This window comes from Podarcis melisellensis (assembly GCF_964234715.1).
Source record: "Podarcis melisellensis genome assembly, chromosome: 2".
NCBI lineage: Eukaryota > Metazoa > Chordata > Lepidosauria > Squamata > Lacertidae > Podarcis > Podarcis melisellensis.
The window spans coordinates 74,652,023-74,679,581 of record NC_138529.1 but is presented as its reverse complement, the minus strand read 5'-3'; the positions used below and the strand labels follow the sequence as shown (position 1 = coordinate 74,679,581).

Genomic DNA, 27,559 nt, shown 5'->3' with positions numbered 1-27,559 from the left:
ACATCAATAGCTAACTCTGCAAGCCTAAACTTGTGTGCTCAGAAGTAGGTCCTATTGAATTCAATAGGTCTTGTGGCCAGAAAAGCAGAGATAGGATTGCAGCCTAAATTACTGAAGGTATAAGCTCAGTATGTCTTGCTAAAGGCATTGGCAGATTGCAGCACATTCCTGTGTATATTTGCTCAGCAGATACAGGTGGTCATCCATTTTATTAAAAAGTGGTGAGCAGTTGTAAGGCTACTGCAGCACAGCTTCATAGATTTGTAAATCATCAATTTATTATAATTTTAAGTTTTGGAGGCTGGCTTCTCCCTGTCACTTCTGTGGGAGTGTCCAGCTAGTCAGATTTTTTAGAAAACATCAACGCTATGTTATGTTTTATTTCTATACATGTCCCACAGGTCCCCAGAGTTGTGAACAGCATATTAATACAAAATAATTAAATAGACTGACGGTATTTAATCTAAACATAAGACAGCCAGGGAAAACTCCCCCTGCTAGATTCATGTTCATTAGTGCTATTCTCTGCCCCAGTGAAAAGAGGCTTCCATCTTTTACATGCAGACCGTGTATCATATAAATGCAACAGAAAAGAGACTTCAGGAAAAAGCAGAAGTGAAGTGCTACATTTGTGACATTCTGTTGGAGATTGTGTGTAAAGGCCCTATGGACTGATACCACAGTGGTTTCCCCATAGGGTGTGCACATGAGTATCACCACTAGAGGCCGCCATATATCTAAATCATAACCAAAAGCGGCCCTGAATCATTCATAAATAGTAAATCCAATCAACACACTTATGTGGAAAGGTCTTCTGATTTAGATGGTTAGAATTGCCCAATACCACAGGAGCTTGGCCTTATGCTTGTTCTCTGCCCATTGTGATGTGAGGTTTCTACTGTGTATATCTGAGTAGAGACAAAACTGAAGGAAAGGAGAAGCAAAGACTACAAAGTATAAAACCAACATCTAGTAGACTGAAGTTAAACAGAAAACTAGCACAACCACATGAACAAGAAAAAGAGGTCTGTACTGCAAATAGGGAAAGGAAAGCATTTCCTCCACAGACAAGAACCGCAACACTAAAAACAAAACAAAAACAGGCAAGAAGCTGACTGAGACAACCCACCTTATTATTCTGTAGTAGATTACAGTGGTACCTCTGGTTACATACACTTCAGGTTACAAACGCTTCAGGTTACAGACTCCGCTAACCCAGAAATATTACCTGGGGTTAAGAACTTTGCTTCAGGATGAGAACAGAAATCACGCGGCAGCGGTGGCGTGGCGGCAGTGGGAGGCCCCATTAGCTAAAGTGGTACCTCAGGTTAAGAACAGTTTCAGGTTAAGAATGGACCTCCAGAACGAATTACCTAAGTTCTTAACCAGAGGTACCACTGCATATTATTACTGAAACAAATTTTAACTATGCAAAGAGCTTTATAATATTCACATTTCTCAATCTCAGAAGAGCGTTGTAGTTGCAGACAGTGAACTGAAGCTGAAAAATTGTAACTTACCCAACACTTGTCAAGAGGCTCAGTTGAGATTTAATCCAAATTTCACCACTCCTGATCTATCTCAAGAGTTACTCAGTTATACTTTTAGACTTATGCACATTGATTAGAGAGTAAGTTCCAGCTAACATAGTCAAACCTGTTCTATGGACTGTGGGGGAAATCAGCTATTGACAGTTTAGATGACAGAGGAAAATTTAAGCTCATGTTTCCTGATTTGTTCTCAGACACATTGCTCAGGAGTAGGATGTCCTCGGGCAAAAAAGGAAGACTGGAATCCTACACCTTTCAAGGTTGCATAGAAGAGAGAATTTCAGCAAAGGTAACCTGCTGAAGTTCTCTCTTCCACAGAACAGGACTGGCGTGGATAAAAATTCAGTTCCATTTTCTTTTTAATGCAAACTGTGGGGGAGGAAGGGAAAGGAGAATGTTAGCCGCTTTGAGACTCCTTCGGGTAGTGATAAAGCGGGATATCAAACCCAAACTCTTCTTCTTCTACTACTTCTTCTTCTTCTCCTCCTCCTCCTCAATTCACACCTCCCTAATAATGGAGCTACTTGTCAAAATGTGCACTTCTCTGAATTTTGCACTGCAATTCTACAACCAAAGAAGTATACAAAAATGCACACATTGTGGGAAATGTGTATAAAACTGGATATACATTTCACTGCTCGTGTGAGTATACAACTTGCATGAACAATTATTTGTCTGGCTGACCCTCAGAGTCGATCCTGAATTGCCTTCAGTGTGTTGCAGCCAGGAAAATAAGTTTAGCATGTTTTTCTGGATGACACGCCCCAAACTCGGAGTTAAAAATTATACTGCCCTGCAGTTTGATAGCGGAACAAATATTTTAAGCAGTATTGCCGTCCTTTGAGCAGCAGACATGTTTCCCATGAGTTCACCGTATAAACCTGATCTGAAGAAAATTATTACCTGCACATTTGCAGGTAATATTGTCTTGCCTGGAGGGTTTACAAAAGGCACTCCCTCAAAAATTTACAGCTGTAAGATCTGCATGGCAGACATCTGAAGCACATGTCTGTTGTGCACAGTGTGTATCAGCCTTGGATCATGCTTAGACTCCAGCTGTCCATCGCAAACCTCACCAATTTCAGAATGTGCTGTGAAAGAGGGTCATGAATTCATATCGAGGGCCAGTTCCCATGGCTATGTTGAGAATTGCTCCATGACTGCACAGGATACAGAGAAACCATCCAGCTGCCTTTCCATAACCCTTTTCTGAGCGTGAGATACATTGGATTCAGTGGGGCTTAGTTATGAGCAGACATGTATCAGATTTCACTCCCAGACTCTTTAGGGTTATTCTGGGCGGCAGCATCAATTTAGAAAGCCTAACACTGTATTCAAGAAAACATGTTACACTAAATACTAGGCATCAGTGTAAGATTTTTTCAGTTGGAATCTCCACAAGACTATCTGGTTGTATATGCAGGATTGGAGCCATGCTGAGGACCCAAGTTCTCAGTTCTGAAACTACTCAGCTCTAATTAGGCTGTAGCAGTGTTAACCAGCAACTGCAGACTCTTTAGCAGTACTGTTCCTTTATCAGTCAATAGACACAGATGATGTGAAAGCAGTACAATTACATATATATTCATTGCTCACCTTCTTATATAAACTCTTTCATGAGCTGTTCTTCCAAAAGTAGTGGGGCACAGTATACTTTGCGTTGTGAGAAAATGACATTGTTTAAAAGCATTGTTGTTATTGGTAAGTTCTATATTTTTTTAAAAAAAATGGTTGCGGGAATTGGGGACTGTGAGACTTTAGGCTATGTATTTTCTCTTTATATGCATGCTACCCACACTTGGTTTAATTCTGTTCTTATTTTTATTATATTGAATGAATAAAAACCTCTAGCTTTTAATAAACCTATTTGCCTATAACAATGTTTGAGTGCCTTGGTCAAATGATTTAATTAAAATATTCAAAGCTATTCTTAGCAAACAGAGCCTCCAGTTCAATTTAAATGGGAGAGAAGAAGAAAGAAAACTGCTTTTCAAATGTTGGAAGGATTAATCTCTGACTCATTGCTAAGCGACTTTAAAAAATACTAATATAATGTAGCTCTTGCTATTATTAGAGATACAGAAAGCTCTAGTGGCCTAGAATGACTTGACTGAACCTTATAATAATCTTAAGGGGAAGAAAATTTAGGGATGAGATTCTAGAAGTTCTTGTAACTACTAACCCTACGTTGAAACTAGCCCAAACTGAGAAAGAAAACTATTGTTAATTTAACAAAAATTTCTGTTTGTCTTGCAGCTCCTGTAGCTGAGGCAACTTGTCCATTATCTGAGCCTCATCATCCAACCACAAGATCACCAAACTGTAGGGCCTCATCTCCTTCACGTTGTGTTTCTCAAACACTGCGTGAGATAACAAATTGGAAAGGAAAGCCCAGAAGACATAAGCTAAGCAAAGACTATATTGGTGGGCCCAGTAACTTCAAGTAAGTTAAAATCAAGTAGCTTAAGTTGGATTCCTGCATGCATGCACATCACTGAACTGAACTGAACTGTGTGAACTGGAAAGCACTGCATTCAGGTTTTTCAGGTTGTAATGAATGAAAGAAAATTGCTTTGGTGGCGGATTCTTTCACACCTACTAGTTGTGAATCTACGCAGTATGGCTTCAAATACACAGTGGCGGAGCTTCATGCTCTGGCACTGGGGGGCAGAGAGCAGGTGGGCACACATCCTAGGGGTGGTGCACTCCCCCCCACACTTCCCTTCCTCCACCACTGTGAATACAACTGTTGGGAATCAGAAGTGAGGATAGAGCTGTTGTACTTGAGCTCAGCTTTTGGGCTTCCCATAAGGATCAGGCTGGACACCGTGAGAACAGAATGCCGGACTAAACAAGCCTTTGGATTAATCCAGCAGGGCTGTTCTTGCATTGCAGCCTATGAGTAAGGAACTTATTTGCACAAGATTTGGAAGATGCTATCCTGAAGTTAGTGGCTGGAAAGTTGAAAGAGATGTCCTTGTATACAAGAGAAGGGACTTCAATCTGTTGAATTTCATTGTACACAGGCCGTACATTGATAATAAAGGTATTATTATACAAGGACCTGAGAGACCAGGGTTTAAATCCCCACTCAGCCATGAAGCTCACTGGGTGACCTCAGGCCAGCCACTGCCTTTCAGCCCAACTTACTTCACAGGGTTGTTGTGGGGGATTAGATGAAAAATGGGAGATTAGATGAGCTCCTTGCAGAAAAAGGTGGGAGAGAAGTATAAAAATATAAATAAATAATTTTTTTAAAAAAATTGAGCATCATACTGCTGACTGTTCAGAGTATTTGCTAATCATTATACAGTCTAATTTATTCTCTAACAGAAGGGTTATTGCACGGCTGGTGCTTCAGGTCAGCTAATGTGGATTCCAGGCAACTATTGGCAGAGTCCACATTGTGCTAAAGGAGCAGCTTTGAGGCTGTAACTTTCTGCTATGCCTTTAACAGTTGCTTGATCTGCAAACATGAGCAGATACTGTAAAACTGAAGTCCCCTCCCCGCACCCCAATGAAGTTGGTGTTAAAGGCACAGGAGACAGGTCTGACTAGTTCTTGTTCCATGATCATCCCTGCCTTAGTGTCATATTGCATCTTAACTTGGGTTGCTTCTCATGTAGAGGTATAGGTAACTAACTGCATCAACTGGTTCTCAACTAAGATGGGGAACTTAGTTGCTGACCTGGGGAACAGTGTTGCTTACCTGAATCATTAACTGCCTATAAGAAGAGGATTTTTTTGTTTTTATGCAATCTGCTGTAGTCTCTTAAGCTCCTGGCTATTGTTTGTTGCGAGGCATGTTGTTAGAATAAGCCTCCATATGAGAAGTTGGTAAATTTACCAGTATTAATAAAATAAATAACAGCAGTTTGTCAGAGCTGGAAAGGAATCTTGTTGAAGCTTACTTGGGAGTAAATTTACACGTCAAAGCTCCTTGAAAGGGTTTTCACAGAACCAAGAAGGGGGATGGGTGGCAAAAAACCTCAGAGGCAGCCTCTTAGCTGATCTTATGAAAATGCAGTCTTTTAATGATCCTGTGACCAAATAAATCCAGTTCAAAACCTGACCTCAGATAGACAAGCTGCACATGGAAGTTCTACTTTTGACAAACAATTTGCTTTTACTGGAAAGGATGCTCATCTTCCCTTTGGTCATAGTCATAATACTACTTAGGATTCCTTTGTATTCAAATAAAATATTGCCCATTTTTTATGCCCTTTACAAATAAATGTGTTGAGGTGTGTGTTTGTGTATGTACACAAACATGCATCTGGGGTGTGTGTGCCAAACTAGGTCTTTGACCTGGCTGACAGAAAGCCCTGAGTTTCTACTACAGTATTCTAACTAACATGCTTGCTTTGATATGCTTGCTTTGACAATCCAAGTCTTCAGTGATATCTGCTAAAAATGCTAATCTGTCTTTTAGACATCTCTGTCACATTGGATGGAGTCCCCAAAGTGGTTTTGCTGTAAGTAATTGCTGTGGATTATCTCTTGCTCAACTATCAATGCTTCCTCTTTTCCTCTCCTTTTTAAAATGGTTGCTACAAAAAACGAGCTTTCCCTCATGATGTGAGCAGGACATTCTAACTTGTTTGAGCCTTACCCTTATGCAAGCTTTTTTGTGAGCAAGTACGCATGCAAAGAAAGGCCCTTTTCTCCAAAGGCAGAGGTCTCCAAAGTGGTGCCTTGTGCACAGCAGTTTGCCCACCATTGCCTCCTATGTCTCCTGCAAAATGTCTTGGTAAACAGCCATCTCCAAAATCACAAGGCAGGAGAGACTGTTTGCTCTTCTTAGTTGTGTTTGCACTTGCCAGATGGGCGGGGTATAAATAATATTATAATAAGTTGTTGTTGTTATTTATTGCCTGGTCTTTCCTGCTTCAGATACATGCCCTTAAATAGACCCACTTTTCAGTAAATACAAAGCCTAGACATCTACTTTTTCTTCCTTCCCCAACAGAGGTGAGATGCAAAGACCTTCTCACTGTTGGTGCACTGCTGACGGATGCTTTCTTTTCCACTGAATAGAGCATGTCTACATCATTTTATGTTTATGCCCTTTTAAGTTGAGGCAGCCTTTTTATGTTATGTCATTTTCTGATTGGTGCCCATTGCACTTCTTCAAAATTCCAAATGTGTCACAGGCTGGTGGTGAGCCCTGTTTTCAAAGCTCTGTAGCCGTTACATCCTCTCTCTTTTTTGGACACAGTTGCAGAACCTTGTCTATACCAAAGCTCTGTTTATTTGCCCCTTATGGTTTGCTTATGGTTTTCCTCAAATAATGATGGGACTTGTTGGTTAAGTAAAGGGAAAGGGAAAGGGACAGGGACCCCTGACCATTAGGTCCAGTCGTGACCGTCTCTGGGGTTGCGGCGCTCATCTCGCTTTATTGGCCAAGGGAGCCAGCGTTTGTCCACAGACAGCTTCTGGGTCATGTGGCCAGGATGACTAAGCTGCTTCTGGCGAACCAGAGCAGCACACGGAAACGCCGTTTACCTTCCCACCGGAGTGGTACCTATTTATCTACTTGCATTTTGACGTGCTTTCGAACTGCTAGGTTGGCAGGAGCAGGGACCGAGCAATGTGAGCTAACCCTGTCATGGGGATTCGAACCGCCAACCTTCTGATCGGCAAGTTCTAGGCTCTGTGGTTTAACCCACAGTGCCACCCGCGTCCCGTTGGTTAAGTAAGAGACACTTAATTATCTCTTTCAATACTCAGCACCTCCAACTAGTTTCCAGGTTCCCTAGCAAGACGAATGAACTAGTTTACAGGATTAGTTAATGAGAGGCCACATTAAAAAAACCAGGAAAATCGTTTTGAATTCGACATGCTTTACAACTCAGTCCTAACCATTTCTATATGGGAAGTATTGGGGGTTGATGCTTAAGAAACATGCGGCTCAGTTTTACAATTGTACTTTGTCTTGCAGACCAGCTTAGATCCTGAACTAAAGATGATCTTTGCTAAGGCTGGCATAACGCAGGACCACCTGAAGGACAGGAGAACATCAAAGAAGATTTTGGAAGTAATTGAGAAATGTGGGGGTGTAGAAGCAGTATTGAAAGAGGCAAAGGCGACAGGTATTGCACTTGAGCACCTGTGTAGGTAGTGAAAACATTTTTCTGTATTAATGTTATGTAAACATTTATTCAAGCGGTCAGATGTATTGGTATAGTCACTGGCTGCCTTGCTGCATACAAACGCAGTATGGAATGTGGTTGCACAAGTATGGCAGCCACCAGTTGGCTAGTGACTGTGCTGTGAGAAATTCAGGGTAGACAGCTTTCCCTGCCCCCTTGTACCATTGATCGTTTCTAAAGATGTTTTTTTAAAGGCTTACCGTAATAGTCCCTGTCTTGTATTCAAAAAGTGAACACCAGGGTGGGGCTGTTCTACAGAAAAGGCCCTAGCCACCACCTGCCCTGTCTTTCATCCCCTGCTTTTATTGGTGCTTGGTGGGGCTTGTTATTTGTGCCATACCCATCCCAGATGAAAAGACTATGCTTGCAACTGAGGGCTGGATTTGTTCACACTTGCACTGATGATGGCACACCTTGAGTGAAGAGCACTCTAGTCCAGCCCTCTGACTCTCTCTCCATCTCCAATCTGGCTAGTTCCATGGATTGGCAGGATGGCTCCTTGGCTACTGTGGGAACCTTGTTCCTCATAGGCATGGTGGAGTCCGGCTTCCCCTTCCCTACTGGGATGTCCTAGGGCCGCAGGATGGGACCCTCATCCAGATCACTGTTCAAACTGCCTCTGCCTCCCCATCTCTGGGGCCTCTTCCTTCCCCTTTGAGGGATCCTGCCATTCCCGCCCCATCCCACCTGGGACTCGGCTAGATTGGAAAAGCAATTTATATGCGTTGTGTATGCTATAGAACATTGTGCCACCAGATAGCGCTGTGGAGTCCCATATTCCTCTACCTGTTTTCCCTTTTTAAATTTACAACGCATTTAACTGAAACACTTCTTTGAGGTGTCTAGATCCAGCCCTGGTGACATGGGGCCCATGATACCACCATGCATGCTTTGGGGTGCTGAGGAATCAGATGAGAAAGCAGGTCCCAAACCATTCAGGGCTTTAGAAGTAACCAGCAACTAACGGGTAATTCCTGCAGATCGCACAGAACTGGTATAATTAGAATAAACCTTTCAAGCTGTTCTGGCTACCTTGACCAATTCATAAGCAAGCACCCTTTTAGAATGCATAAAGTTGGTTTTAATTTTTATATGTGGATATTTGCATTTTTACGTGCATAGCCCTGAATCCATATATGGATTTGGAAACTGTAAAAACAAAGAAATCTGTGTTTGGGATGTAAGTAACAGTGGCTTCGTACATGGACATCAACAATCAGATTCAATATTGCTCGTGGTAATTTTTTAAAAAAATCTTGCTTTACTTGGGACTTTGCTTTCTTGCTTAACTTGGTGGGGCTTTGGAAGAAAACAATTGTGTTGAAAACTTTAATTGAATGGGCCGGGGAGCTGAATAGCTGCACAGTTACCTGTTTCACACCTGTCTTTCTGCAGGCTTATTGAAAAAAACCCTTGACCATCCTCTGCTTTATCCTGCAATGCCCACGGAGCTGGATTCCACTTGCAGCCCAAGCAATAAACAAGACTCCTTTAGTTTAGGAGTGAAGGATGGATTTAAGGATGTACTAGCAGCACCTAGCTCCATATCAAAATCAGATGAGTCGTCTCATTATGTTGAGCTCCCTGCAGTTGTCATATCTCCAGCACCTTGCACGTCTCCTTCCAAAAGGGTATCTCAACACAATTTGATCCAAAATTTGAAGGACGTGCAGCTGAAAAAGTCAAAGAGTGACAACCGACTAACTCCTTTCACCCGCAACATTCTAATGAGTCGGATCAGAAAAGGGACACAACTGAAACCAGCAAGTATCTTTTATTTTAATACTGCACTGATTATCTGATAATAGCTTAAGCGTTCCTGTTAATCTTCTCCCCGTCCCCCGAATTGACTTTTAAAACAACACTGCTCAAAATGCAAGCTTTGTGCCTATGTCTTCAGCTAATTTTCTAGTGAACTTTTAAGTCTAAAAACCAAGCCAAAATGGTGAGCGCATAATAAGCATTCACTTAATAAACCAGTTTGCCATATCTCAGAGGTAATGCTTCTTATCTCTGTGCTCTGTTTGGAAGCTGGGGATTACGCATCCCCAAACTCGACCCTCCAGCTGTTTTGGGACTACAGTTCCCATCATCCCTGACCACTGGTCCCATTAGCTAGGGATCAGGGCCGTCTTAACCGTTGGCCCAAGGGGTGCGAGGCACCCAGGCGCTGGGCTCTCAGGGGTGCCTGGCCAAAAGTCTGGGGCCCGAGAGTTGGAGTCTGGGGAAGAGCCCGTTGGAGCGCTGCGTGCTCTTCTGCTGCAAGGCACTGAGGTGGCCGGCCAGCTCCACCCTCCACCCTTATTCTCACCTGGGCTGCATGCGCACAGCTCCTCCGTAGCAGAAAGAGGCTGCCGGCTGGGGCGGAGAGAAGCTGTGGTATGCGAGGTGCCTGGCTGTGGCTGCTCCATCCAAGTCAAGCCGGGGTGGGGGTGCTGGGCAGATCTTTGCACCCCGGCGCCCCATATGTTTAAGACTGCCCCGCTAGGGATGATGGGAGTTGTAGTCCCAAAACAGCTGGAGGGCCGAGTTTAGAGATGGCTGACCTAGAAGATGGGAGACGCTGAACTTTGGCCTGCCTAAGTGGGTGGTATCACTCTCTCCATTTTGTTTTGTTTAAATTAATGGCATCAGCAGGTGGGTAGAAAAATGTTATGAGTAGTAAGATGTGATTGGGAATGAACCTTGTCTCATTTTGAGAGAAGGAGGGAAAATGCACAGCTTGTTCCACTGTACAGGGCCTTGTTCCAAATGTACATGGGTACTGTTCAGTGTAGGAGCTGCATTAGGTCAACAATACCACAGCGTTGGAACCATTGTTCTTATACATGAGGTTAGGGTGCCGCTGGAGAATTCAGTGTATCCCATTGGATAAATATAGCTGTTGCCATGATAAGTGAATACTGTATGTCACGGCTAAAATGGCCGCTGTTTCTTTAATGCGAATAAAGCTGGGTCAGCATGACTCAGCGGTCTGCACCAAGTTGTATATATAAGTGAGAAATGTTAGTTTGTTGCTGAGGCTGGTGTTTGGGTTGGTTGGTGCTGGTGTGTGGAGTTATTCAGTCGTGTTTTTGCACAAAGACTTTTAAGAATAAAACTCTGCAAGGATATTTTCGTGGACTCTTTTTGTGCCGACAAAGGGTCCGAGGACCAGGCTGAAGAGGCAAAGGGAGGTCAGAACCTTTTCCTCCTTTTTTTTTGCTTTTTACAAACACTGACACTGTATACTTATTCGGACTTTTGGACCAGGAGTAGGACTGTGATACCATGAAATAGAATGGTACAAGGTAAACTAGCAGTGGCACCACACCGATCTGATGCAGGCCACACTGCCATAGCTTCACCCATCTCCAAAGCCGATTATGAAAGATAATAATAATAATAATAATAATAATAATAATAATAATAATAATTTATTTATATCCCGCCCTCCCCAGCCGAAGCCGGGCTCAGGGCGGCTAACAACAATCAAATAATCGAACAGTCAAATAATCACACATTCTAAAAATATTTCATTATAAAAATTAATTAAAATCAAATTGATGGCAACCGATTAAGCAAAATTCTGTGCAGGTTGCCAGAGGAAGGAGTCAGGCTGCGCCCTGACCAAAGGCCTGGTGGAACAACTCTGTCTTGCAGGCCCTGCGGAAAGATGTCAGGTCCCGCAGGGCCCTAGTCTCTTGTGACAGAGTGTTCCACCAGATCGGAGCCACAGCCGAAAAAGCCCTGGCTCTAGTTGAGGCCAGCCTAACTTCTCTGTGGCCTGGGACCTTCAAGATGTTTTTATTTGAAGACCGTAAGTTCCTCTGTGGGACATACCAGGAGAGGCGGTCCCGTAGGTACGAGGGTCCTAGGCCGTATAGGGCTTTAAAGGTGGCTGTGAATCAGCGTGCAGATTAGCAGAACAATGAGCCAGTTCTGTAGAAAAAGAGCATAGAACAGATTCTGTAGAATAGACTTGGCTAAAGCCATAAACTTGACAAAGAGACTAGTTTGACAACTTTATGTTAATGGCTTCAGCAAAGTCTGTTAAGCAGAAGGAGCCAGGCTCATGGCGTTCTTTTGAAAGCTTAGCGCCATTTGGGCCAAGTGACGAGGAGGAGGTGTACAGGTGCAAGGTGAGAGCACGGGACATTTCAGGATCCAATCAGAAGCCAGGATGGCTTCTGTAATTCCAGGGTGTCCCAGTCAAATTGGGGCAGTTGGGGGTATGGGTTGCCCAGCTCTGCCGTAGATGGCCTGAATTTCCTGTGTTTGTACCTGACATTGCTGACTAGCTCTTCTAAATGCATGCAAGCTGAAACAAGAAATCCTCAGGGTGCTTATAGTAAGCTGTCTTCAGTTGCCTTCAGGAAGTGAGGCAAGTGCAAGCCAGCTATATAACGTGAATTCTGCACTTGCACAAGCTCTGGTTACACAAGCAAAAGGACCTTAATAACTGGAGGCTTATTCTAATCTCTTATGTTAAAAATAAAATAAAAATCAGTCCTAAGTCCCAGTGACAGACTAATTACCTCAGCTGCTTTCTTGAAGCCAAGAAGAAAGCAGATTGAGTTCATGCATCTTGCTAGATAAAACGCCTGGGGTGATGGCAGCTCTCATCTAAGAGACAAAGCTTTGTTTCTAATTTGCTAGTCTTCAGCTGTTGGGAGCTGACTAAAAATGGGTTGTTGATTCTTAGAAGTCTTGGAACATTAGAACACTTTGCAAATTCAATAAATAAAAGCCCCTCTGGCCGATTTGTCTAACAAATTATTTTAATCATGACTGAAACTTGTTTAGCGAGGGGGGAAAAATATGGCATTAACATTAAAGGTAAAGGTACCCCTGCCCGTACGGGCCAGTCTTGACAGACTCTGGGGTTGTGCGCCCATCTCACTTAAGAGGCCAGGGGCCAGCGCTGTCCGGAGACACTTCCGGGTCACGTGGCCAGCGTGACAAAGCTGCATCTGGCGAGCCAGAGCCGCACACGGAAACGCCGTTTACCTTCCCGCTGGTAAGCGGTCCCTATTTATCTACTTGCACCCGGAGGTGCTTTCGAACTGCTAGGTTGGCAGGCGCTGGGACCGAGCAGCGGGAGCGCACCCCGCCGCAGGGATTCGAACCGCCGACCTTTCGATCGGCAAGTCCTAGGCGCTGAGGCTTTAACCCACAGCGCCACCTGCGTCCACCCTGCATTTCTCTAAATTTTACATTGTAACTTTAAGTATAAGGTGTCTAAAAGTCTCCAAACATTGACAGTCCTTGCTGTGTGGCTGGCCATCTTTTAACAATCAGATTTAGTGGGGCTGACTTAAGTTGTGTGGATGTGATCAACGTCATCTTGTGGAAAGTGGAAAAATAATTTTTTGGATTGGTCCTTGCTTTCTGATTCAGAGAATGCTTTATGTGGGCATGGTGGTTTTATATCATGTGCCCTGTTTTAAAAAAAATGCTGTTTGGCAATTTAATTCATAAATAACAGACTACAATTGCCAGAGGTGGGGGGGGAGGGGAGGTCTCTTTACAATCTGCCCCAGACGATCATTCAGAATACATGCAAATTATCTAATACACTGAGTTCATGGATAGTTTGAAGGATTCCCATAGGCACCCTGTTACGAAAAAGAAGGAAATGAATCACCAGGAAAAATACAAGGATTTGCATATTGATATTTCCTATGTGTTGATGCAAATTTAGAGATAATGACTGCAATTTAAGTGGAAATGCGTCTTACCACAGTGGGGAAGACTGGTCTTGGGTGCCTACTTGGTATTCTGTGTAAGTGCTGTTGATGAGCACTTTCAATACCCCTTCTCATGCTTCTTTATTTTTAAACCGACTAGGGCTAGAAAGCCCTTGAAACAGAGAATTACAGTGGTACCTTGGGTTAAGAACTTAATTCGTTCCGGAGGTCCGTTCCTAACCTGAAACTGTTCTTAACCTGAAGCACCACTTTAGCTAATGGGGCCTCCTGCTGCCACCGGAGCACGATTTCTGTTCTCATCCTGAAGCAAAGTTCTTAACCCCTGAGGTACTATTTCTGGGTTAGCGGAGTCTGTAACCTGAAGCATCTGTAATCTGAAGCGTCTGTAACCCGAGGTACCACTGTATCTACTGATGGTCCTTCTGTAAAGTAGGACACTTGGCCCACCCTACTGGCCACAGAGGGAACATATTAGACTGCACAGGCCTTAGTCTGATCTTCACTTATGTTACCTAATGTAGGCAAGGGTGCTACGCTCGTCTCTTAAGAGGCGTTTCTTTTTATGTTTTGCCTGGCTGTTTATGAGGCTTTAATTGCACATTCTGGTTACATTTTGTGTTTTTATCTGTGTTGTTGTATTTGTTGATGATTGCCTTGTGGGCAGGAAGATGATTAATAACATGCTTTTAGGAATAAAAATAAATACAGCATTTTTTGCTCCATAAGACGCACCTAGTTTTTAGAGGGAATGCAAGGGGGAAAATATTATTTAAAGGGAGTGCTGAGCAGAGCCTGTATGCATCCCAGGCTCTGCTCAGCGCTCCCTTTCACGAGCCGCGCGGAGTGTGTGTGCGGCGCTTACAGGCTTTTCCCTGTCACTGACGGGCTGCCCTTCTCCCTCCTCGGGGAAAAGCCCCCAAGATCCGCACACACACTCCGCGCGGCTCTTTAAAGGGAGTGCAGCTCTTGGGGGCTTTTCCAGAAGGTGGGGGAAGGGACAGAGGGGCTAAGCCAGGACAGCAAGCGGGATTGCTGTGCAGTGATCCCGCTTGCTGTCCTGGCTTATGGGATAGCCGCGCGCAGCCTCTCCAGGGCAGCGGGATGAAGGCTCCCCGAAGAGCCGCACTCCCTTTGAAGAGCATGTGGAACGTGTGTGCGGCTCTTGGGAGCTCCACATGGCTCTTTAAAGGGAGCGCTGAGCAGAGCTTCCCGCCTGCATTCGCTCCATAAAACACACACACATTTCCCCTTACTTTTTAGGAGGGGAAAAGTGAGTCTTATTGAGCGAAAAATATGGTATGTGGGCATTTACACTCCACCTTTTTAAAGGATATAAATCACAGCAGCATAGAAATATAACAGCAAAGTGAAGAAAAATAGATTGAAGATTTAACTATAAAATGTAAATTGAAGTAGAGCAGTCCAAGTACTCAGATATAAAACTGGTCAATGATAATGGGGCTGGGGGCTGGGGCTATCAGAAGAGAAACAATTTCCACCTTTAAAATCCTTTGGGCTGTCCAGAGAACACATACAGTGTGACCACAGTAATATAGATCTCTTTGTTCGAAATTATTTGTTAATCAAGTTGTTTTTCTGTCCACCACATAAATATTGCTTATTGCTGTTGTACTCTTCTGATATCCTTTCTAAACCCAACTATTTTCTCTATGCTGCTTGAAAATGGGAACAATTCAAATATGCATACTAAACTAGACTGAGGCCCCTGAGTCAACACAGCAATAAAAGTGGAGATGATTGCCTAGGTATAATTGCCATGTATGATAAAGCTTATGGAGGAATAAAATAACTTTAATTGCAAGTTCTGTATAAAATTATGTGGCCCTCTGAGACTACTTGCAGAAGATAGGAGGAAAAGAGACTTGAAGCTACAAAACTGCTACTTCTAGAACTTTTATTAAATAGTCTTATTTCTCCTTGTGCAAATGCAGAAACACAGAATTTATAGTTTTTGACGTATAGTAGTAAACTTGCTCTTCCAACATAGCTAAAAATGGAGGCTTGCTAACTATATCTCCTCAATGGTGTGGCTGCAATAAAGGAGATGGATGGAGATATACTTTTGTTTTACACTGAGACATTAAGGCCCCATCTCAGAGTGATTTAACAACCAATGTGTACAGTGGTACCTCGAGTTACAGACACTTCAGGTTACAGACTCCTCTAACCCAAAAATAGTACCTTGGGTTAAGAACTTTGCTTCAGGATGAGAACAGAAATCGCACAGTGGTGGTGCAGCGGCAGCAGGAGGCCCGATTAGCTAAAGTGGTACCTCAGGTTAAGAACAGTTTCAGGTTAAGAACGGACCTCCAGAATGAATTAAGTTCTTAACCTGAGGTACCACTGTATTCCCAGGGAACTTTAGGAATTGTAGGTCTCTGTTAGGGTCATCTAACAACTCTTAGCATCCTTAAATAACCACAGTACCCAGCATTTTGTGGGGGAAGCCATGATTGTTTAAAGTGGTGTGATACTGCTTTAAAGATAGAGTGCAAATGATGGGAAAGACAAAAGGTCAAAGATGGGTGGGAAAGACAAAACATAGCAATGAAATATTTGATCCTTCTCAATCTGCTGGCAGCGAAAACTAGAAAAGTATGGCAAATAAGTGCTGAAATTATGCTTGGAAATGAGAGTTTTGTACTATTAATCCTGGAATGGTAAAACTCATCTGAAGAAATGTTTTGATATAGTACCATCTATGTACATGGTGGTTGTTGAAGAATGAGAGAACACGGTCTCTCCTGCCCTCCCAAGGGTTTCCATTTTAGGAGACAACAGAAGGAAAAGAGGGAAGAGAGAATGTGAGGTTTTTGCAGCTATGTGCATTTAGGCTTAGATACAACAAGGCACAAAGATGACCAGTGACTTGTCCCGAAGTACTAATGGAGAAGGTAAATTTTGAGAAGGGGGTTGAAAGAAGCAGTGGGCGGCATTGCAGTCATTATGAGATGGAGGAGTCCACTCCTGAAACTGGTACATGGAGGCATAGTATTAGAGGCTTTATAGCCATCACAACTACTTTTGAGAGCCAGTGTGGTGTAGTGGTTAGATTGTCAGACTAAGACCTGGAAGACCAGGGTTCAAATCCCCACTTGGCCATGAACTTCACTGGGTGACTCTCAGCCTATCCTCCCTCACCAGGTTGTTTTGGGGATTAAATGGGGGAAAGAACCATGTCCCCCACCTTAGGAGAAAACAGATGGGATGGAAATGCAATAAACAAACAAACTAGCCTAAGCATGAATTTGCCTAGATGTTTGTGTTGCTCCTTGGAGCAGACAGCAAGCTACTTGATCCTGACCGAATAAAAACTCCTAAAAAGAACCAGATGGCTGATTAGTTATGCTGATAGTTCCAAAGTAGATTTGACTTCTAAAAGCTACATCACTGTTTCATTTTTGAACTTTGAAAACAGGTGGCTCAGAATCCAACGCCTCCCATTGATGACGACATAGTTGCTGCTCTTAAGGATGTTGTTCAGAAGAGACACAAGGCAATACACCTTTCAGGTAGATGACTTGGAACCCCCCCCCCTTCAACATGTAACTTAAAACTATATTGCTTTATTGTTCCTTCGGACAAGCATCTGTTCAATAATTTTCACTGGAACAAAGTATGGTAAGTCATCCCCCAAGAACTGGGTGAATATGCTTCTGAAAAGCCAGTGCTTCCTCTCCCTTTTAAAATGTTGACTATTCATTCATTATGTCAATTAGAAATGTGTGAAGATGGCAAGGATATTGAACTCGAACTGTTCCTAAAAAGCTATTGCTAGAAACAGCTGAAATATTGGGTAAAGTCTGGAATAAATGTGGCACCATAGGAGGTCACGTTCTATTTAATTTTCTAAGTCTAATGGTAATGGGGGAAAGAGTACCATGGTTATGACAGATTTAAAGCCATATGTGAGGAATCAGAGGACAGAAGCTGAAGCTGACATTTATGATGTAGCAGCAATTAGCAAGCAATGTCATATTTAGAAAGCTGGATAGGAACAAACCACAAACCCATCTCTCCCTGGTGTTTGCAAATTTTTAAAAGGAATAATTCTACTTTTACCAGGCCTCTTCCAGATGTTTTTATGAGACCATGTAGCTTTAGAGAACATTCAGTGGACTAGGGAAAGTTATGCATCTCTTCCTGCCTTTAACTATTCCTTCTAGATATAAAAGGTTAATATGTTTACTCAATCAAATAAGCAATATTTTAGTACAAATTCAGAGTCCTACACAACTACCTGCCTTTTTAAAAATAAATATAGGATTATAAAAGTTATTATCTGTACTAGAAAGAAACAAAATAACCTTTTCTGTTTGATACTAGAAACTGTGAATGAAAGATCACATTATATTATTCTTTGCACACTCTTGGGACACTGATCTTGGTTATAAATTCATTAGGCTGGTTACTGACATTTTATGTAGTTACATTGTACACACTTCTATCTTGTTTTTATTTATCTAAAAAATATTATACCCTGTCCCCAGTCCAAAAAAGAGAGTTTCCCAAAGATGCTTTCAAAAATATGGATGACATCCAATGTTAGTCATACTTGTTTACTCAATTTTTATGAGATAGAATGCTGACTAATGCTCCAGTTCCAAAACAGTCGTACCTTGGTTCTCAAATGGAATTTGTTCTGGAAGTCCGTTTGGCTTCCAAAAACATTTGGAAACCAAGGAGTGGCTTCCGATTGGCTGCAGGAGCTTCCTGCACTCAATCGGAAGCTGCGAAAATTGCGTCTGACATTTGGATTCCAAAGAACGTTCGCAAATTGGAACACTTACGGTACTTCTGGGGTAGCGGTGTTTGGGAGCCAAAACACAAGGCATTTGAGAAGCAAGGTACAACTGTATTCCACTCCCTTCTATATGGTAAGATCACTCCCTTTAATAGGAAAGTTGGTGAATGTTGTGGGAAATTGAGCTGAAACAGACACTGAGAAACGAGAGATACTGGTGTCCTTGGGGGAACCTGAGGTTTGCAGAGGAACCTGAGGTTTACAAAACCAATACAAGGATTTGTTCAGTGCTGTAATTTTTGCATTACTTATGGACAATGTCATGCTCGTATTAATCTACTTTTAGTTATTTGCAGCCCATCCATTCATGCAAAACTTGCACCACAATCCTAGCTCAATGGGGCTTGCTCCCAGGGCAAGTAAGGATAGAATTACCTACTTTCCTGAAAGTAAGCCCCATTGAACCCCATAGAGGGTTATGCTATTAATCACATTACAATGACTTTTAAATTACAATGCTATTAAATTGCAATGATCTCCAATATTTTTAATTAATGACATAATGGAACACCAGTACATATTGGCTTCAATAGAATACACTACTATCCTCAACCTTTTCTTGCAGATACTGAAGAATCTGACTTGGAGAATGGCGATGAATGGAATGATTAAAATTACCATCCTTAAGGATAAGAAAGTAAACATGCTAACTACTACTTGATCTTTTAATACTTGATTGTTTAATACAAATATTTTCCAGGATACTTGGAGAACATGATTTACTTTAACTGTAGGCTGTTTAAATACTGACGATGTCTAATATGGCACTGACATGACTTGTCTTAGTATTGTTTTTTAACAATCAAGTGCAGGCTATAAGCTGCTGCTTGATTTTTCTTTCTTTCTAATTTCTTCCCAGTGCTGTTTTGTTGGTGGATCTATTACAAATATAAACAGTTTCTGCTTTTAACTTTTATTCCTGCTGATACTCCATTTAGTATCTGTTCCTAGAATACAGATAATACGTGTCTAAAAATCAGTAATAAACTGTGTTTCCAGGCTCTAGTGAAAAATGACTTCTCTTTTTGGTGTGGTCATAGAGACAGTGTTCTTATCTGAAGGTTATAGAAACATGCTCCTGCCTGCTTGTCCGCCCAACAAAAGGAAGTTGTGTCAATAGCATGGAATATGCTTTGCCTCACTGTTCACCAGAGCTTTAGGTGTTTTTCCTCCACCCCCTGAAAGTAATGACCCTATTCTTGGTTTAAGTCCTCCTGCCACTCTCCCTGCAAGCTTTGGCTACTCATGTGTATTTGTTGCTTCACCCATCCTTCCATTTCATCATATGTATGCCCCTTTTTAACAACCAAAGTTTCCCAGAAAGCTCCCTTACATAGCCACCTTGGTTTCTTTATGTGCTTCTCCTTTGTCTTGCTTTCTGGAATGGTTTGGGATTGAGCCTTTAACAACTCACTTTTAAGAAACCCCTACCCATCCTGAACTAATTTCTCCTTTATTTAAGAACATTCATGACCTGCTTAATAATATCCAAGACAAATCTCTAAGCTACGTACTCAAGTCAATATGTACAAACCATATAAAACCATTAATCCCCATACGATTACAACAACAGACACAAATACAAAGTTGTCAAACAGAGTCCAGCTTCAGTAACCAAATTCAGTGGTCTGGGAAAGCTTGTGTAAATAGGTCTTTGAAAAGATATCTAAAACAGATAATAGAGGAAGCATTCCATAAGGCACAAGGAAGAGCAGTCCAAACATGGAGCTGATGACAGGAAAAGGCCAGGTTCAGAGTTGTTGTCAAATTATAGTCATTAGAATGTGGTGCTACCAATAAGGTTTTCCCAGGGTTCATGCAGAAGATCTATATGTGGCCAGGCAGTATTTCAGGTTACTTGACCCAATGGTCTTCAGGGCTTTTTAAGTCAACATGACCTTGATAAGTAACTAGCCATTTTGTCAGCAGTACAGGTGTACTATGTGCACATGTGGCTGCACCATCCTATATCATTGTCAAGGAAAGCTTTATACAGTCATAGAACATGTTGCAGTAATCCGCTTGTAAGGTTACCAATGCATGAGTCTCTCTAGACCAGGGTAGGCAACCTAAGGCCCAGGGGCTGGATGCACCCAATTGTCTTTTCAACCCGGCCCGCAGACGGTCTGGGAATCAGCATGTTTTTACATGAGTAGAACATGTCCTTTTATTTAGAATGCATTTCTGGGTTATTTGTGGGGCCTGCCTGGTGTTTTTACATGAGTAGAATGGGTGCTTTTACGTATTTAGAATGCATCTCTGGGTTATTTTTGGGGCATAGGAATTTGTTCATTTCCCCCCGTCAAAATATAGTCCAGCCTCCACAAGGTCTGAGGGACGGTGGACCGGCCCACAGCTGAAAAAGGTTGCTGACCCCTGCTCTAGACAAGCTGTCCCTATTCAAGGGAGTGTGAAGTTGGCATTAGTAGTAGGGTGCCTTGCCACAGAGATTACCTGGGTCTCCAAGGACAAAGGTAGATCTAGAAGCACCCCTAAAATATGTACCAGTTCCTTTCAGAAGGAGTGCCACACCATCCAGTGTCTCTATAGGAAGCCTCTCCCAAATTTTCTTGAGGTTTCTACCCTCATATTTTTTTTTAAAAAAAAACCTTTGGAAATTTGGTTTCCAGAAGTTACTAGCTTTCTCTTTCCTTGGTATTGGGAAGCCAAAGATGATGATGTCACTTCTACCTAAGGTTTCTATGACTTTCATCTCATCAAATAGCAGTGGTGTTGTTGCCACAGAACTTACCAGGCAAAGGTCTGGGGCTGTTGCATAAATGCCACTCGACAAATGACCAGGAGGCAGTGGCAGTGGGCAGATAGCAGCAAGCCAGGAAGATACCTGATGGCTGAGACTCCAACTGCACAGCACAGTTTTAAATAGAACATTAAAAACTCCCCCAAAAGTCAATGTAATAAGAGTGGCAGTGAACTTAGTCACTCAGGTGACACCTTTGGGGTTGTGGGGGGCAGTGAGTGCATTATTGCAGAGAGGGGGTGGGCTTGGCCTGCCCCTCATTTATTTTGCCCTTCTTTTATTAGCACAAGGCCTCAACTCATATAGGGTTTTGCTTTACATACGGTAATCCCAGCAAAGCAATCCAGTGGAATGCTGTGTGTTGATAAAGTGATGCAAGGTTACTTATATTTTTACTACCCAAACATGTCATCACCTTTATCACAGTTTCCACTCTTGGAACACAGCTCCCTCCTATTCTTAGATAGAAGTATGTATGGCATTGAGACAAGTTTATCAAAAGCTCCGCCAAGCCAAGAATTCTTCCAAGTGCTGTTTCTACAAGGCTACATTAAGGTCCACTTTCAGTGGTGGCACTGTGCCCACTGCTGGAGTACTGTTTGGCACTCCAGCAGAAGCATTTGGTTCACAACCTATGCTAAACAGAATAATGTAGAGAGCCTATAAAAGTAGGGACTGATGTATCAATCAGTATCATATGTACAAATAGGGATGGCGTATGAATAAATAGGGATTTGGTTACTTTCACATTTCCTATTTTTCAAGCCATGCATTCACTTTGTCCCATAAGGTTGCTTACAGTTGTGGACTTTGGGGTCTCAAATTTCAGGAGCACTCTCTGCATCGCCAAAATTCAGCATCCCTTACCTTCCGTGTTTCATTCTAAATAACAGTTGTGGTGCCCCCGAGTCTCTGCTCCCAGTGTGGCCAAATCAGTCATGCTCCCCTAAATTCGCCTCTGTTGCCTAACATTGTAGTGGAGAGGAGCACGTGGGCTGGTGCTGGTTCGTTCAAAATGGCTAAGCAGGCCTGAAACCTAGCCAACAGCAGCTGTCAGCAACTCTTGAGGGGTTCAGACCCCAGCAGTCTTTTGCAACTCCATTTGGAGATGTCAGGGGTTGGTTTGGGGATCTTTTGAACGCAAACCAAGTACTGCACTGTTTTGCTTATGCCCCTTTCATAGCTTACAGCCTTATGAAAACAGCTTCCAAGGCAAGTCATGGTAGATTTCTTCTCCCCACCCTGCTTTGTGTAAGACACTCACATGGGTGGAGAAGCTTTTTCAGCCCAATGGCCTCACTACCTTCTGGGCAACCTTCCAGGGGCCACATGCCAATAGTGGGCAGAGTGATGAAGGTGACTTTTCCCTTTGTACACTAGACGTGTGTCTGCACATGCTGCTCACACGCCCGTCTCTATGCTCAATCTGGGCAAGCCAGAGCCATTATCAGAGCTCAAGGTCCCACATCTCAGCTAGGCAAACACACTCAAAGCAGCACAAGCAGGGTTGGTTTGGGATGTGGCAGTGCAGTAGCTATGGGGTGGGGGTAGCTGGGTTTTCTGCCCCAGGTGAAGCCTCCAGAGGGGCTTCAGTGAGGCTCTTGGCCCCTGTACGTATGCACATGCGTGTTAGGTGTGTGTACCAAACTGGGTTTGACCTGGGTGAAATAAACCTAGTTTTGCCCCTGGATGTGGCCTAGGGATGGCTGGAGCCTGCAGAAAATTCTGTGAGCCAGACAGAGGCCTGGGGTCCACACTGGACCCTATGGGTTCCCAGCTCTCTGGTGCAATTTGCAGCCTGGTGAAGGTTGCTCACATTGCGTGTCATTTCGGTCAGTCCTGTTGCTTGACTGAACATTTCTGAAGCGCTATTTGTGGTGTTGCTTTACTGAGTCTTATGGACCAACACCTTTGCTTTTTTAAAAATTTCTCGTTCTAGGAAGCCTTTCCCCCCAAACTAGACCAGAACCAGCCGTGGCCGTTCTGCCAACCGTTCCCCCCTCCCGCTCTTCTCTTAGTGATACACGAGGCGCTTTGGGACCTTTCTGTACGGAAGGAGCCAGTTATGATGGTGGCGAGCTCTCCCCGCCCCTTTCCCCGCCCCTCTCGTCCCAGCCCTCCAATCGGCTTGCCCGAGCGGCGGGAGCGGCTGGAGCCCTGGAGTGCCGCCGCGCACACGCCCCCTCCCTCCTTCCCTCCACGCCGAGGCGGGGGAAGCCTCTCCCGGGGCTTTGCGCCCTTAGCAAGATGCTCCTGCTCGGCGCTCAGGAGCCGCCTCAGAAGGACCCTCTCAGCTCCGGATAGCGAGCGGCGTCGGCCGTGCCCAAGCAACCGGGAGCAGGAGAGGGGGGGTGCCGCCGGGCTTGTTTCCCTGCCTCCTTCCACCCGCTTCGGGGCGGCGACTGACTGAGCCTGGGCTCCGCTACCCTAGCAGCCGGTGCAGCGCCGAAACGCGGCTGGGTGGCGGCTCGCCTGAGGCGCACGGATGTCGGTGTCCAGGTGCGGCGGTGGCGGCGGCGGCGGCGGCAGTGGCGCTCGACCCGCGCGCTCTGTGCAAGGCCGGGACTGGAGAGGTAAGAGCGCAGCGCGCGCTCGTGCGGCGCGTGTCTGCCTGCGAGTGCGGGGGGGACACGGCGCGCGTGGAAAGTACAAGCGCCCTGGGGAGCGGGGCAAGGCGGCGTTCACGTACGCGGCCGCCGCCGCTGAGGGCGCAGGAGCTGCTGGGATCCCGCCTCTTCCAGCCTGCCTGGGAGCGTGTGGATTGTCCTCCTGGCCCGGGGCTATTTTTATGACTTGCTGCAAGCGAGGAGAGGGGCTTGTTTGCAGCCTGCCTTGCTTGGCCTCGCCCAAAGGAAGCTGGAAGGACCGGGGGGGGGGTCGCGGGGGGCTCATCATGTCGCTCGTCTTCCCGCCGAGGCGAGCTGCGACTCTGCGAACTGGCTGCTAGAAGGACGGCTGCCTTGTGCTGGGGGAACTCGGCCTCCCACCCCCACCCCACAAGAGCGCTCCTTTGGGGGAGGTGGCGCGGCACCCCGCTTTCCAGAGCGGACTCCCTCGCCATAGATATTCCTCCCGTGGCAATGACAACCCGGAGGCTTCCTAGAGCTCCATCCCGGGGCGCCAGTCCCATGTTATGAAGCGTGTGGAGCGTGGCGTCCTCCGCCCCTCCTCCCCCTGCTGCTCTTATTTCTGTTGGCCCCCCGCCCCTCCTTGTGTTTACCATGCGCTGCCCGGGGCGGGCTGGGCTGGGCTAGGCTAGGCTGCTGCTGCTGTTTCTGTTGCCGACAGGAACTGCTCCTGACCTCCAAATCCACCGTCGTTTTCTCCTTCCCTCCAAACACACTACCATTCAGGAAGTGGTTAATTTATTGAAAACATTGGATGTGCAGAGAGGACTGTAAGCTAGATCTTCTCAACTAGATCATGTTATCGTTATGGAGGCTTAGTGGCAAGCAGTGGTGTAGCGTGGGGGGTGCCGGCCACACCGGGCGCAACATCTGGGGGTTAGCGTAAGGGGGTGCAAATCCACGGGTTAGGGGGCGCAAATTACTTGCCTTGCCCCGGGTGCTGACAACCCACGCTACGCCACTGGTGGCAAGGGAGTGGCACTCCACACGCGCTCAGAGGCACCCGTCTTCGTTGTGCTTTGAACACTTTTAAAGTAGAAAAGCAGCTAATGAGCACCCTATGTGCATATTTCCTATTTTAAACTCTGCAGACAGGTTTCAGGGCTTGAGAGAGATGACTGCAAAAATTGGAAGGAGGCCTCTGCTGCTTTAGGGATGCTGGGCTTTAGGGATGCTGGGCTTTGCATCCTTTTGAGCTTCTGGTGGCTGTCTGAAAAAGCTAACTAAATGTCTCCCAACCATTAGTTATCTTTTTTGACTGCATTGTTTTGGGCTGTCAGTTTGGTGAGGTAGACATCTCTCTCTCTCACCTTACCATTTTCTGTTCAGTTCTCTGCTAGCAGTGCTAGTATTGGGTGTGAAGTATTGGATATTCGTCCACTTACGAATATTGCATATAACAGTGACTAGTTCGTGCCAGGTGCTTCAAGGGAGTAAATGGCCCTGAGGACTGTGAAACAATGATGTTGTGCTTGTCCAGCAAACCAAAGAAATACAGTTATAAGCAAGATTTGTTACTAGTTGCCATGATCACTTTTGGTGGAGATGAGTTTGCATCCATTTTTGTGTCATGGGTTGAATGTGCCTCCAGTACCAACTCTAAATGCAGGTCCCTCCGCCTGAGTTAGTTCCCTGCCTGGTAGCAGTATGGCTCATTGATGGACCAAGAATAGAGTCAGTGCATTTCCGGTGTAGAAATAAAAGGCTAAGAAAGGAAGTTGGGAGTTGGGAGATGCTTCCATGTAAATGTTTCCTAATACGCTGAACTCTGGTCACTCCTGTGTGGAAAGGGATGTAATTACAGCACTTAAGTTGTAATGTTTGCCAATGCTATATGCATGTGAATTGCTTTGCATTGTGCTAGAAAGCAATGATTGGTTGTAGCTTCTCAGCGTGCATGCACACAATGAATTATCAACATGTGCACAGAATGAGTATATTATTAAGTTATGCACACCGTTATCTGCACACGTGGCTTCCATGTAGGAAATCAACAATAATGTGAAATGGTCCTTCTGTGCAAATAGATTCATTCTGATCTATTCGCTGTTATATTTTTGGATACATCTGTGAATTTCAGGAGCATTCTCATTAATAATAGAACTAAGATTTGGGACAAATGGCCTTTATAGTTGACACATCAGTGTGAAATAATTTTGTTCAATTGTATAGAGAAGAGTGATCTATGGCAATTGCCTCTGGTTCATCTTCAGTAATTTGTTTAGCATTTGCAATGGACAGCTTACACAGTGGGTCCCTGCATTCCATAGGTTGGTTTGCAGCACAATCCTATCCTATGCTGTGTGCTCAGAAAAAGAGATTAACAGCACAATTCGGTGAATCCCTACTCAGAAGTTTCAAAGTCCAATTTTGGTCAATGGGTCTTCGTCTCGGGTTACTGTGTATAGGACTGCAGGTGTATACACACTTGGGTGTAGGTCCCACTTTGAATAGAAGTGCATAGAATTGTGCTGTCAATCTCCTTCCCTTCTCCTATACCTGTCAACATACAGAGAATTCTCCCAGTCTACAATTCAGAGTCAAAACAAAGTATACGTCACATATGATGTTATTTACTAGGTTCTTTCTTGGTCAGAATATAGGGTTCTGTCCTGTGGAGTACAGAACAAAATTATTATTGCTTGAAAGCGCAAATCAAGATTAAGTTAGGGCCGTAGATTGCAGTGAGAGACGGTAATTAGTTTAAAATACGTTTTTAGGTCTTTCAGTTCCTATGCAATTATTGAGAAACAGAGTGCAGCCTTTGATTGAGTTGGAAGACAGAGTGCATCAGAAGGTCATCCTCTGTAGGCTTAAGCTAGAAGAAAGAGTGGGCTGTGGCCGGAGCAGTGTTAGAAATTCAGATATATAAACGGATCGCCAAGTGGCACCTTAAACCTAGGCTATGGTTGCCACAACAGAATGTCTAGGCACCATTTCCCCCCTCCCCCTGGAGATGAAGTTTGTTGTTGTTATTCATTTCATTTCTATGCTGCTTTATATTTTAAAGAAAAACTCTCAAAGTGGTTTACAACACATTAAAACATCAAATAAAAGAATCCAGAATAAAACAAATTCAAGTGTCAAGGAAAATATTTCAGCTCCTTCTCTAAGTGAGTTTGCTTTCCCCATATTTATTTACATGCTTTGTTTATGTAGCTGCCCCATAGCAGAAGTACTCTAGGAAGCTGGTGTGGTATAGTGGTTAGAACAGGGGTCTGCAAGGTTTACCTCGCCTGGGCTGGTTCACTCCCACGGAGATTGCTCCGTGGGCTGGATTGCGTCTGCGAGGACACGATTTCTGGCGCCATGGAAGCGAGTCCCCATTCCACGCTGTGCCGGTTTAGCGGGGGTGGCTCGTGGGCCATTTAAATGACCCCCATGGGCCGCAGGTTGCTGACCCCTGGGTTAGAGTGTTTGACTAGGACCTGGGAGATCAGGGTTCAAAAATCCCCACTCAGTCATGAAGCTCACTGGGTGAACTTGGGCCAGTCATAGCCTCTTTACCTATCTCACAGGGTCATTGTAGGGATTAACTGAGGAGGAGGTGAACCACCTTGGAGAAAAAGGTGGGATATAAATGCAATAAAAAAGCTCTTCTGCTAACCTGCTTAAGGAAACTGAAGGGGCCATAGTGATAGCCACAGTTATGAGAGATTTATTGCCCGAGCCCACTGCTTCGTGCTATTTTGGAAGGCAGTCTACACCTGCTTAATGATGAGGCTTGTTTCCTGTGGACAACTCTGTTTTGGCTGTTTAGTTTTTCAGTCACTTCAGAAGCAGGAATTATTTATGGAGCTACAGTATTCGGTTTTGAATTATGTAGTGCCTTCAGTAATGGCGGCGCTTCCCCCTGGCCAGAATTCCTAACCAAGGCTTGTAGCTGGATAAGAATATTTCGTCTTAATCATCATATTTAGTCTTAAACATTGGTTCTAATGCAGCCTTTAGGGT

The 27,559-nt window shown here is 44.3% G+C and overlaps 2 protein-coding genes across 2 annotated transcripts in view; both read left to right on the top strand.

Annotated features, from left to right (window-relative positions):
- Positions 1-19,211, top strand: part of LOC309364289 (uncharacterized protein) — a 28,082-nt gene extending 8,871 nt beyond the window's left edge. The window contains exons 2-7 of the mRNA XM_081901236.1: positions 3,807-3,993; positions 5,983-6,025; positions 7,492-7,642; positions 9,098-9,465; positions 16,832-16,925; positions 18,783-19,211. Coding sequence (XP_081757362.1) covers positions 3,807-3,993; positions 5,983-6,025; positions 7,492-7,642; positions 9,098-9,465; positions 16,832-16,925; positions 18,783-18,829 — 890 coding nt within the window. The 3' untranslated portion in view covers positions 18,830-19,211. The remainder of the gene's footprint in view (positions 1-3,806; positions 3,994-5,982; positions 6,026-7,491; positions 7,643-9,097; positions 9,466-16,831; positions 16,926-18,782) is intronic.
- A 3,952-nt stretch (positions 19,212-23,163) lies between these two features.
- The window catches only part of PFKFB4 (6-phosphofructo-2-kinase/fructose-2,6-biphosphatase 4), a 78,046-nt gene continuing 73,650 nt past the window's right edge, over positions 23,164-27,559 (top strand). Inside the window, exon 1 of the mRNA XM_081901225.1 lies at positions 23,164-23,551. Within this exon, the coding sequence (XP_081757351.1) occupies positions 23,464-23,551 (88 nt within the window). The 5' untranslated portion in view covers positions 23,164-23,463. The remainder of the gene's footprint in view (positions 23,552-27,559) is intronic.